General features: G+C 41.6%; 1 protein-coding gene and 1 pseudogene across 1 annotated transcript; both read right to left on the bottom strand.

Annotated features, from left to right (window-relative positions):
• Positions 1 to 702: 702 nt before the first annotated feature.
• LOC115664825 (uncharacterized) lies at positions 703 to 6,657 on the bottom strand (annotated as a pseudogene).
• A 2,325-nt stretch (positions 6,658 to 8,982) lies between these two features.
• On the bottom strand, positions 8,983 to 11,619 carry LOC115664828 (uncharacterized). The gene is made up of 2 exons (XM_056317929.1): positions 11,341 to 11,619; positions 8,983 to 9,321 (listed from the first exon to the last, which is right to left on the bottom strand). The coding sequence occupies exons 1-2, from the start codon at positions 11,617 to 11,619 to the stop codon at positions 8,983 to 8,985; spliced, it is 618 nt and encodes a 205-aa protein (XP_056173904.1).
• Positions 11,620 to 12,962: the final 1,343 nt, after the last annotated feature.

The raw sequence follows: 12,962 nt of genomic DNA, 5'->3' as shown, positions 1-12,962 counted from the left end.
TTTATTGAAATGTAAAGATTACAGCTATATTTGTGGACTCTTTAAAAGTTCTACTCCTATTCAAAATAGGAAACCTCTAAACAAAAAACATAAAACTAAAAAAAATGGAAATCAGTTAAATCCAAGTAATACTCCAATCCTAGTTGATTATTTCACTAATTAAACTTCAAGAATAATTTTGATCCTTCTAGAACTCTTATTTGAGTTGCAAAGTCCATCTTCACCAAAAACTTGGTAGCAACGTCAATGTATGAACAAATATCGTACTGCATGATTTTGTTGGTTGCTTCAGGATCAGTGGATTTTTTTATTGTCTTACACTACATTCTATAAATTAGAATCCAACTACAATACTGTGTACACAATCTTTGTGCCCTTGCATTTAAATATGGTACTTATTTGACAAAAAAGAACAATTGGAAGCAATACCTAGTGTCCAAAAATGATAACATTAGCTGAATTTGAAATATCTTTATCATTAGTCATGGCACTACTTAACATTAGAAAAAACATCATATTTTACGATTAATTTACATCTGTCATGGAATGCCAATCTTAAGCACTACATCAAATTTTATGAGTAAATTGGATTTACTTCACGATTCACAATCCATAGATTTAATATTTTGATTAATGACTAATATTTTCATGTGACAATTAGGGGTAACCCGGAGTGGTAATCATGGCATGTCAAAGTGGTCGCTACCTATGTAACAGTTAACGCAATTATTAAGCGAATACTACTCGAGTTCAAAGTTCAAACTGCACAACGCAAATTGACTCTTGCAATTTATCTAACTAAGCAATCGTCCCGACTTGAGTAGTAACCAGACATTTGACCTATTTATATTTAGATTAGTGAGTTCTATGATAATAAATCGTACATGAATTCTGTTTTTATAGTGGTCATAAATCTCGATTTGATTACACAATATAAATTAATGATTACATGTAAACCTAGGACTTTGTACGCTTACGGCTAGTTTTCGCATAATTTGACATTGACGAAGACATGCATACTGTACCTATTGTATTAGTTATTTATGCTGTGTCAGTCATATTTGTATGGGAATGACCCATTCAATCCAATTAGTTAAACGGGTTATCATCTCTAGTCATTTTTATAAAATTAAAAAAGAAGAAGAAGAAGATCAAACGGGCTTTTATTTAACCTTTAGCATAATTTATATCTTTGGAATACATTCAAAATTTAATTGAATAGATGTATCTTGGGAAAATTCACTTTGAAGCGACTATTCCTTAGATACATAAGTCATGATAATTTATTTTCCGATTGCATCTAAGCAAGTTTGCATGATAAATAGGATCGAATTAGTTTTAATCTTTAGTTTTATCATATCATATTAAGAATTCCTTTCTCATCTTTTAGATTACGAAATATTTATTTCTCTAGATTAGTGCCCGTTTTTTTTTAGGGTTAATACTACGAAAAACCCTAAACTGATACACCAGTGAATATGTAGTTACTATAGATAAAACAAATCGACCAAACATTAATTCCAATAGACTTTTTAAGCATCGGGACAATATTTCAGTTACTAAAACAAATATACTCAAAACTTTTCTTTATTATTTTTTTTTTCTGTAGACATCACCATAATTTGCCCCAAGTAACAAATCTATATCCATCCCTACATATCGACATATCACCTTGTGACCAGCAAGCCTTTCGTTTTACATGTGCAAAACATCGCGAGATATTAAAAATGACAACTCGTATTTAGTTGCTATAATAAGTTGTCATTCTTTATAAAATGTCGGGAATTTCAAAATATTAGAATAATCAAATGTTTACAACGCTTTGAACTACTTACGACGAAATGTCTCGTGTTACATAGTCTTTTAAAATTAGGATATGTTTTTTTTTTGCATTGATTTATTAAAGTTGTAAACCTTTATAGCACGTCCTTAAACATTGTGGTTATATTACGTACATATTTATGATGTTTTCAAAAGATATAATGATTATTTTAACATTTTAATTGAGAATTACTCGAGACTAATAAAAAATTGGCGAACTAAAAGTTACGGACTCTCTTTCCCCCGTGAAGGTTCACCAAGTAGGAGGAGCAAACAGTTCTAAAAACAGGAAACGAAAGTCCCCAAAACGACGACAACGTACGTAGCGTCGTTCGGACAAAAAACTGATCGTTTACACAAAACAAAAAGGAACCGACGCACCCACCCTCCCCTAAGACCAGGAGCATCAACAATCATGGAGCTTCGCTTCCCCCCACGGTTTGCTAGTTTTAGTAGTGAGCATCGACATTCATGGAGCATCTTCACTCTTGTCATTTTTGGAACTTTGATCCGTGTTTGTCCTACAAAAGTCAAAGTGGCCATCTGTTCTCCCCCTTCACAACCGCGAGAGAGAGAGAGAGAGAGAGAGAGATTGAAGAACGTGATTCTCAAGCAAAGCCATCACGGGAGACATCTAGGTGAATCACGGCAAACGCAGGCGATAGATCCTTCCATCGAGCCAGGCACGTATGATCCATCACGGTTTAGCTTCAAAGAACGTAGCTTCGGAGGGTTCCAAATCCTAGGTGAGGGTTGTTCGTCCAATTTATGGGTTCTCTGCTGCTGCTGCTGCAAATACTTGATCTCTGCCGCTCTCTTTGCTCTCTCTCTCTCTCTCTCTCGTATCTCTCTCTCTCTCTTATCTCTCTCTCTCTCTCTCTCTCTCTCTCTCTCTCTCTCATCAGCAAGTCCAATGCCTTGGTGTAGACCAGAGCAGCTTTCTTGATCTCCCCACACCAGAAGTTCTCATTCCCTTCCCTTTTCAACGACCCCACCATGGCCTTTCTCTCTCTAACCTCCTCCTCCTCTCCACCTTCAAGTCCCATGTCTCCCTCCAGTGCCCTCTGTGATCTCTCTTCAGCTTCAAATCCCCATACTTGAACTTGTGGTAATCTTGGAGTACCGCTCGTGTGATTCTCTCTCCGACCCCCCCTCCCTATCTCTCTCTCCTCGGCTGCCTTGGAGTTCTGACCGAATCGGCAAGGACTGCCACCGCCATGTCCAGGACTCGATGCCTCATATTTGGGTCTGTAAGTAGCAGCAAGGGGCTGTCGATGGCCATGTACTGGCCAATCATCTGATGACCTGGAGAGATTGCATAGGCACTCAATGACTTTGTCTTGAACTCAGCGATGTTTGACATTCCGAATTTTGGATTGACATAGAGTCCTGATGAGCCCAATCGCACCAGGTGATGATGAGGGTCAATTTACCCCCACATCTCGCACAATTCCCTCGGAAACTCTCTCTTGCACATCCAGTCAAGACCTCCGTTTTTGCTTTCAAAGCAATTGAGTAAATACAGAGACCAGCACTGAAGCTGGCTCGCCCATTTCTCGGCCCTCGCGTGTTCAGTTCCCTTCCCCACGCTCCCCCTTGTCACCAGGTTGACGTGGTATCTCTTTCTGCCCCCGCCATTTATGCTGATGAACTAGTCGTAGACCACCTCTAGGCAACTGGGCACGATCTCCATGGCGAGTCCCACGATTTCTTGCTCGAACTCAACCACGGCTTCGAATGCCTCGTGGTGGCTGGCTAAGTGCCTGAGCGCTTGGACGGCGACTCTACTCAACTCAACTCATCTTCCCTCTCAGGAACTTCATGAGGCCTGGGACAACCCCGGACTTCACAGCCTTCTCCGCGAGCCGAGCCTTGTTCATGACATATGAACCAATGACGTGAGTGACATAATACGGAATGTACACGGTTCTGATCTCTCTGGAGCCACTCCTTGTCTTGGACGCCTCAAAGGATCAATCTGGCCAAGCAGTCGAACAGGCCGAGGGACGGGAACTCCTGGTTGTTGGGCTGAGCCATAGCGACGTTCTAGAGGCTGCTCAGGACGAGGACGGTTTAAGGGTCGCCGTCGATGGGTTGTTTTAAGCAAGCGGCGATTCTGGCTTGTTCGAGAAGCAGGTCAGGCTCGTCCATGGCGCAGAAGAAGCAGGGGTTCTTGTATGGTGGTGGTCCTCGTCGTCGTCTGCGACTGATATTGAGGTCTTGTCGAGTGCGGTGACACGGGTTCGGTGTTTTGCCTCCACACATATGGTGCTTCAAAGACAGAGGATCGGGAAATTATGGCATCTATAGGTGAAGTAGAAACTTGCTGAATCTGAACAGAAGAGAGAGATCGGAGTGGAGTAGTTTCTCGGGACAGAGAGAGCGGCAGAATGAGAGTCAGAAATTTCGAAATTTCTGATGGATGGACTCGATGATGACACGCGTCGCTCTCTGAATGGTCCATCTTAAATTTGACATTGCAAAACTGTTGTGCCCAATATTTTCTCGTGGTGTTCGTGTTGTTGATATAAAAAAGATTTTATGCGTTCTCAGTGTGTTGGGGAGGGCAATGAACTGAACTAAGCGTGTAGAGTAGGAAAAAAACAAATGATAAACTGAACTAGGAACTTCGGACAAAGATTAACAAGGCCAGGAACGGTCCATTGTCGGACCGGACTGCAAAGGCGCGGTCCGTGTTCCCTTTCCCTTAGAATAAATAATAAATAATATTAGAAAAGTAATAACGAATTCTTTATGGTTGTTTCGCCGGTTTTTACTCCGTCGAAAATCTTTCACCGAACGCTGCTTTTCGGATTTTATTAGGAGAGACCAGGGTCTTGAGTCAAGCTTAGACAGAGAATGTCAAATGCGTTTATTAATCCCAATAGATCTTACACCCTGACTTGATATGATGCCAAACTCGACAATACTAACAATGAAATGACAATTAAGCTATGTCGGAATCTAATCAACGACACAACTAATATGCGATATTATCATTCAAAGTACGCCAGAATTTAATCAATGACGTAACTTGAGAGAATATGGCTAGAATCTAATCAACAGCTATACTCCAAGCACAACGCCGGAATTTAATCGACGACGCTGAACTAGTGGCACAACATTGGAATTTAATCAATAATGCTGAACCTGATAAAGACCCTTGTCGGAATTGAATCTACGACAAAGAATCTGAAAGCTGCAACTAAAACTACTCCTAAGCTAAGGATAAAGGCTAGATAAAAGATGTGTTGTGTTGTGTTTCTTTTCGAAGTCCCCTCTACGTTGGAAATCCTTGAGTATTTATAGAGCAGCTTGATAACTGTTGACCGAACACTTCTCCTTAAAAGTCATTTTCCACTTCCTTACTTTTCGCGCTTCAACCGTTTCCTGACTTATCGACGTTGCTTACGCTCTTTGGGCATCACGTAATAGCTAATTTTATTCCACGTGTCATTCTTTAACTTCTTTGATCTTCACCACCACGGTCATATCTTTACCTTTTGACACGTGTATGTATTACCATGATTCCGTGCAAAACTCGTGATTTTGGACTTTATCGACGTCACGTGCAAAGCTCGTGATCTTAGATTCGTCGACGTCACGTGCAAAGCTCGTGATCTTGAATTTGTCGACGTCACATGAAAAACTCGTGATCTTGAACTCATCGATGTCACGTGCAAAGCTCGTGATTTTGGACTTTGTCGACGTCACGTGCAAAGCTTGTGATCTTGAACTCATCGATGTCACATGCAAAGCTCGTGATTTTGGACTTTGTCGACGTCACGTGCAAAGCTCGTAATCTTAGATTCGTCGTCGTTACGTGCAAAGCTCGTGATTTAGGATTTGTCGACACTTTTATGACGTGTCCTGTCGATAATTACCTTAGGTCTTCTTAATGTCTCTAGGTCTGACTTGCGGCCTTTTTCGGATTTTCGCCATGTGGGCCGTGCTTTATATCTTTTTGTAACTTGTAACCGGCCCGCTCTCACCAGGGGTAATTTTGGGTGTCAACATATGCCCCCTTTTAAAAAGGAATAAATTTGAATTTATTTCTTTTAAATATGTACCTTGTCTGTGTATGAATCCCTAGGCGATAATCATGCTTTTCTGTCCCTTGACGTCTTTTCGAGCAGTCCATGCGAATTCTTCATCCAATATCCTTTGGACACATCACCTGGTATCTTCTTCGAACAGTCGTGACTTTTCAAATCGTCTTCTTCACCCTTCATCCTTGTCAAAGCTTCGTTTCACCGCCGCGTCTTCTTCTCTAACCCTAAAAATCCTTTCTTGAACCCTTTTCCGATCTTGATCCATCATTTCTTATGGCGTCCAAAAAGTCTGAATATTCAGCCAACGATTACATCGCAGCTTTTGATAAGTTTAAAGATGATCCACGCGCTGGTAATTACTTTTTCATTTACTGAAAACTGTCGAGGATGAATGCAACTGTTTTTCTCTGGGCCCCAGTTTCATGGACCATCTCAATATACCTGTGAATCTCCAATTCCATTTCCCGTATAAGCATAGTGAGACTTTGACACTGCAACATTCTTCTATTATGGAAGTGTGGTTCACCGGGTCTTCTCGATTTCGAAGTTTCCCTTCTTACGAAGAGGATTTTCACAAATGGTTTATTCGGTTGAAGGTTGACCAAGAAACTCGACTTTTATGGACAGCTGTCGGAATCAACATTGCTCTCGAGGTCAGTATGTCATCTTATGACCTGGAACGTGGGTTATTGGGCTCCGCCATCACTTTCTGGTCCTCCTCCAGCAACTGTTTCTTTTTTCCTTGGGGACACATGTCCATCACTATGCTCGATGTGTTTGCCATAGCGGGTTTTGAATTGGTGGGTCATGCCGTCGAGGATTTGTCTATACTGTCCACTCCTTTTATCTCTGAAGATGCTCTGGCATACAGCAATTTCTTGTCTCGATTTCACCGAGCTTCGAGTCCTGTTACCCAAGATGAGCGTCTCTTTTTCTTGCTCTTTTGGCTATCAAAATATGTGTTTTTTAGTCCTGCCCTTAAAGTTTGCAAAGACTATCTGCAAATTGCCGCAGCCTTAGCCATGGGACAACGCCTCGCATTGGCCCCTCTTGTTCTTGCAGTTTATATAGAGGCTTTACTCACGCCTCTCGGGCAATGAAATTCGGGGATTCTGGAACCATCTCGGGTGCTTTTTGGATACTTCAAGCATGTATGGCTTTGTATTTCCCTTCCCTTTTCAGTAGAGGTGTTCGTCACCTTCCCCATCTGTCTCTGCAAGGGTATAGAAGACCTGTACCTCTACCTCTGGGCCGTCGATTGTTGAACTGTCCCCCTCGACATATTGCTTCTCAAGCGCCTCCTTTCATCTTCTATCTTCGAGCTTTTCTTGAACTGAATCATGACCAAGTCATTTTCTTTAAGTATAGCCATGGAGGGTTCGATTATTTGTTTGATCCAGCTCGATTCAACCTCTATAGGCCTTTCTGGACTTGTGCTTTGTCTGCGGTAGATCTTCCCATATGGACTTCATTGAAGGGTCGATTCTATCCTAGGTTTGAGGTATATTCTCCACAATATTGTGCTAGACAATTTGGACTCTGGCAACCAATTCCCATGCCAATTCCTTATTCAATGGGCTTCTCGGAAGGAACCAAGAAGAAAGAATACTCTCTCAAAAATCGAAGCCCACTTCTCTGTTGTATTGAAATTGCTAACACAATGGGCACCCATTATAGTGCAGATCTCCCTAATGGTTTCAAAGCCCGTCCAGGACACCTTGCTGAGTGGCAAACCTGGTGGTATTCCTTTGCATTTGAAAGTACATATGAAGAGGCCCTCCGATCTGCAATTAGTCATGTGAAGCGGAATGGTTCTAAGAAACCGATTACCCAAGGTATAAACACCACCACTCTATGTCCCTGTTCTGTTCTAATCCAGTGCATATTCTAACTTTCCATTTCTTAACTCAGAAACAGAAGAAGATTCTGACGCAGAGGGTGTCGATGCTGCAGAAAATCCTACTGATGGTAAATCTTTGTCTTTTTTCTTCTGTGTCGGCTCACTTTATCCTTTCAGTTGGTTACTTATAAGGTATTTCTCCCTTTTGAATCGTCTCTGGAATAAACAAAGAGGAAACGTTGGAAGAGATTGTATCATTGCTGAGAAGGAAAAGGAAAAGATCTTCTCCTCCTTCTCCAAGAAAGAAGTCCAGCACTTTATCTGTCGAACCATTTGCTGAATCGGTTGCACGCGATGCGGTTTCTTCACAACCCATTGCTTCTTTGGAGAAAGGTCCAAGAGATAGTATCTCTGTTCCCACAATTCAGAATCCTGTTACCACCTTGGCATCTACTGGTCTTTCTTCTGTTGAGCGGGTTAGCAACATCTCAATTCCATCAACTGGCATTTCTAGCACCACACCGGTCGCAACCGCCTTGATATCTTCCAGCGCCTTTGTTACCAATTCGATGCCATCCCGAGTATAGCTCTTCATTCAGCCTAGTTCATCCACTATTGTGACCTCTGGTAAACTTTTGTTTTTGTCTGGCATATTCTGCTCGTCTTGTTTACTGGATTTATTTATTCTTCTTTTCTTTCCAGTTATACCAGCAATTGTTCCTACTTCTCCACTTGTCCGAACTGCTCCAATTCTTGATTCCACCGTAGGAACCACTGTCACTCTTAATATGGTTAGACACGAGACAACTATGCCTGAAACAGGTACGTGTCTTTCAAACATTACGTTGTCTTCAATTCTTATCTAATCCTGATACTGAGATGTCATTCCGGTTTCACAGCATGTGGTCCATCGACAAGTATCATGGTTCAACGGACCACTATTCCAGCCACTGTGGTCAATCCTTCCACAGTCTCACCGTCGACGTCGACTCCAATGTTCGTAGCTTCGGCTCTCACGACTAATTCTGCTGAGGCTTTATCATCGGCGCCTGTCTCATCAACTCCTGATCATCAGTCGACTACCGCTTATACGGGCAAAGCAATGCACGCTATAAACGAAGCTGAATTTATTTTGGCATTTAATCCATACGACTTGTCGCCTTATTCTAGTCAATCAAACTAGCCATTGTCAAGAAGAAGATGGAATTGACGCGTTTTTTAGACTTCTCTGTAGGAGGATTTGCGAGGATGTTGTATGATGCCGCGGCCTTAGAGCAATTTAAACTCCTCATTGAGCATCTTGGGAATGACAATGCCGGAGTTGGATCTATTCTTCCTTTGGCACTCAGGGAACGACTCAAGATTTTCTCCCAAGAGTTTCAGACTATATTCGATAAGTACCAATAACTTTTGGGCCATGTACGAGAGATGGCCATTCCTACAGAAATACATGAAGAGCCGGCTAACATTATGAAGGAGGCTAGTGAGACAGTAAACACTTGTCGCGAATCCCTTCGGGCTATTACGGACGAAGTAAGTGTCCTTGTCGAGAAGGAAAGGCGTCTTATAGCGGTCCTCGAAGAGACTCGTCGACGGCGAGAGATGAAGCTTTGTCAACAGGTAAAAATTGAGCAAGAACTACATCATCATGTCGGTGTTTTGAAGAACTTGAAGCAACAAGAGCACATGCGAGTATTGAACTCCGCAATGGAACATCGTCAAAATAGAAGCGCATGTATTTCAGAGATGAGTAGACTAGAATCTCAGTTGTTTTTGCTCCAACGAGGGATTCACGACTTTCTGTCGGATAAACCTTCTTCTCCTCAATAAAATACCCTTATTTTCATTGAGTGTCCTACGTGTGCCACGATCATTCATAACCAATTTTTATAATGGATCCCGAACCTTGCGCCTTCGTTCATGTGCATGTCACCAGTTAGTGGGCCTAACTCATCGGCCAAATAGACTAGTATAAACACCTAATAGCCGTTAACAAGCTTCACATCCCTTAGCATAACTTATGCAGTCTCGGGTAATAGTTGGCCAAAAGTAACCATGTCGACGGAGTAACCACTTCATTTTTATCCCTGATTGATGAGCCCCACATATGCCTTCATGAACCTCGGCCATTGCTATCACAGATTCTTGTCATCCCAAACATTTGAGCAATAGCCCATCCACGGTCTTACGATACAACTCGTCTCCAATCATTAAATAATTGAAGGCTTTTCTTTTGAAGTTTTTATCAGTAGAGACTGGGTTATTGAGATACTCTATAAATAGGGTTCTCCAATCTTGGGTTACTACTTTGTCAACAGTCGTGTTGTCGACAAGAGTTTCTATCGACTGTATAAACATGACTCTATTGTCCATCGATGGTAAGACCTTGGTCTGAGTAATCATATGGCCAACAAGCTCTTATGATATTTTATAACCGGAAGCCATTTGTGCCAAATCATTGGCCTCCGTGTTATGCTCTCTTTTAATATGGATCAACTCAAAGTCGTCAAAGTGATTTAGGAGCTCTTTGGCCAGTGAATAATAAGATATAATATTCTTGCTAAGACACTGGTACTCTCCAGATAATTGCTTTATCACTAATTGAGAATCCCCTATAACTTTAACGAAACGTATTTTCATATTGGCCAAGATGTTTAAGCCAACAATTAAGGCCTCGTATTCGGCCTGATTATTGGAGCATTCAAAATTCATTTTGGACATAAGTTTTGTTTTCTATCCATGAGGGGATATTATCATGATCCCAGCCCCAATAGATCCAGGAGTACTGGATCCATCGAAGTAAAGCTGCCATGGGACTATGTGAACGTATTCCTCACAACTTTCATCTCGTGCTCCAGGATATTCCGTAATGAAATCTGCTATGGCTTGTCCTTTTATTGCTTTAAGTGGTACATAGACTAGATTTATTTCGGTCAAAGCAAATGCCCACTTGACAATTCGGCCTTTAACAATAGGCCGAGTCAACATGTACTTAATTACGTCTATTCTACATATCACATGTACCGTAGTCGGCAGCATATAATGACGTAATTTTGTACATGCATAAAACAATGACAAGCATAGCTTCTCAATAGCAGTGTATCTTGTTTCAGGATCGTTCAACATCCGACTCAAATAATACACCGCTTGCTCTTTGCCTTCACCATTCTCTTAATCCAGCATGCATCCGATGGTAGTATCGATAGCGGCCAGGTACAATTTCAATGGTTGACCTGCTCTTGGCGGCATCAATACTGGCGGATTAACCAAGTACCGCTTGACTTGGTCAAAAGCATGTTGATGTTTGTCTTCCCATACAAACTCTTCTTGACTTTTCAACTTCAACAATGGGGAAAACACCTCAATTTTTCCTGACAGATTAGCAAGAAATCAACACAAAAAATTTATCTTTCCTAAAATCATCTGAAGTTGCTTTTTGGTTGTGGGGGGTGGTAACTCTAAGATGGCCTTAGCTTTATTCTTATCGATTTCAATTCCTCTTTGATTAACCAGGAACCCTAAGAAGTTACCAGCCCTTACTCCAAAAGCACATTTCAATGGATTCATTTTTAGGTCGAATTTCTGCATCCTAATAAAAGCTTGTTCTAAATAATTAAAATGACATACCTTGTCTGATTTAACAATAATGTCGTCGATGTAGACTTCCATAAAGTCCCCAATCATGTCATGAAAGACGAAATTCATGGTTCTTTGGTAAGTTGCCCCTGCATTCTTTAATCCAAATGGCATGGCGAGCCATTCAAAAGTGCCAATAGCCCCAGGACACCTGAATGTAGTTTTATCGACGTCCTCTTTAGCAATGAATATATGATTGTAGCCTGAATGACCATCCATTAATGACATAATTTCGTTTCCAGAAGCCGAGTCAATTAACATATCCGCCATTGGCATCTGGTACTCATCCTTGGGCGTGGCTGCGTTTAAGTCTCGGAAATCAATGCAGACACGTAGCTTCCCATTCTTTTTCTTTACCGGGACTATGTTAGACAATCACTTGACGTACCATGTCGTTCTAATAAACCCTGCTGCTAGCAATCGCTCGACTTCTTCTTTTACTTTAAGGATAACCTCCGGGGCGAATCGTCTGGGCGGCTGTTTATGAGGTCTGAACCCCTTTTTTATGGGTAGTCGGTGTTCGACGACATCTCTGCTTAATCCTGGCATTTCTTTATAATCCCAAGCAAAACAATCCTTATACTTCTTCAAGAGTCTTATCAACTGAGCTTTGAAGTCGTCATCGATCAACGAACTTATGTAAATAGGACGGTGTTCGTTACCTAGCCCAAGGTTGACCTCTTGTAATGGGTCTTGAGCTTCAATTGATTTTTCAATTTCTTTTATGGGTGACTCTTCAAATTCAAGGATTCCATCGATAGCTTCTGCGGATTGTTCTGCAAGCTCGGCCCAATAGGCCGAGTACCTCTCAATGAGGTCTTTTGACAATATAAGGTTCTCCATGGACAACCTCATTTAATTGTGCTGCCAATTGACTCTTTGGGACCCACTCAACGATCCCTTTGTCGAAACGGCAGAATGCAATACTATTGGGGTCAACGAGAGGTGGCTTACTGATGGATATACTGTCTTTCAATGCCAATTGACGAGTTGGAGATGCATGTGCATAGGTTGTCTGTGATTTGGTGTTTGCTTTGACGTATTTTACCTTATCCCCATTCCAAAATGCTAGCATCCGATGGAGAGTTGATGGTACGTATTGATTACCATGGATCCAATCTCGGCCCAATAGTAAATTGTAAGACCCATCTGCATCAACCACACAAAAGGACGTTTTGGAAGTTTTGGTACCCACGGTTAAGTCGGCAATGAAAATTCCTTTAGCTTCGGAGATTTCTCCAGTAAAGTCGGACAATTGAATATTCGATGAAATAATCTCCTCATCACGCCTTCCCAGTTTCTTGTAGAAACGATATGGGATGAGACTCAGTGTAGATCCCCCGTCCACCAATACTCGAGACACCGGTCGACCATTAACTTTTGCGTTGATATTCAGAGCCCTTAAATGGTTTGAACCCTTGGGTGGAGGTTTTTCAAATTCAACTACCTCCTCTATGTCAAAGTGAAATTCTGCTTTTTCTTTCTCTTCCATTGTAACCTCTGCCGGATGATCTGGCTCCATCGTCATTACCCGAAGGTTCGATGGAAGGCATACTCGAACCATGCAAGAGCTCAACGATGAGATTGATCTTGACAATTGTTATGGTTCGTAC

This window comes from Syzygium oleosum, unplaced genomic scaffold (assembly GCF_021117445.2).
Source record: "Syzygium oleosum isolate NSW1041296 unplaced genomic scaffold, Sole_v2.1 Sole_v2.14, whole genome shotgun sequence".
NCBI classification, from domain to species: Eukaryota; Viridiplantae; Streptophyta; class Magnoliopsida; order Myrtales; family Myrtaceae; genus Syzygium; species Syzygium oleosum.
Note: the sequence above shows the minus strand (reverse complement) of the source record. Positions and strands in the feature narration are given on the sequence as shown.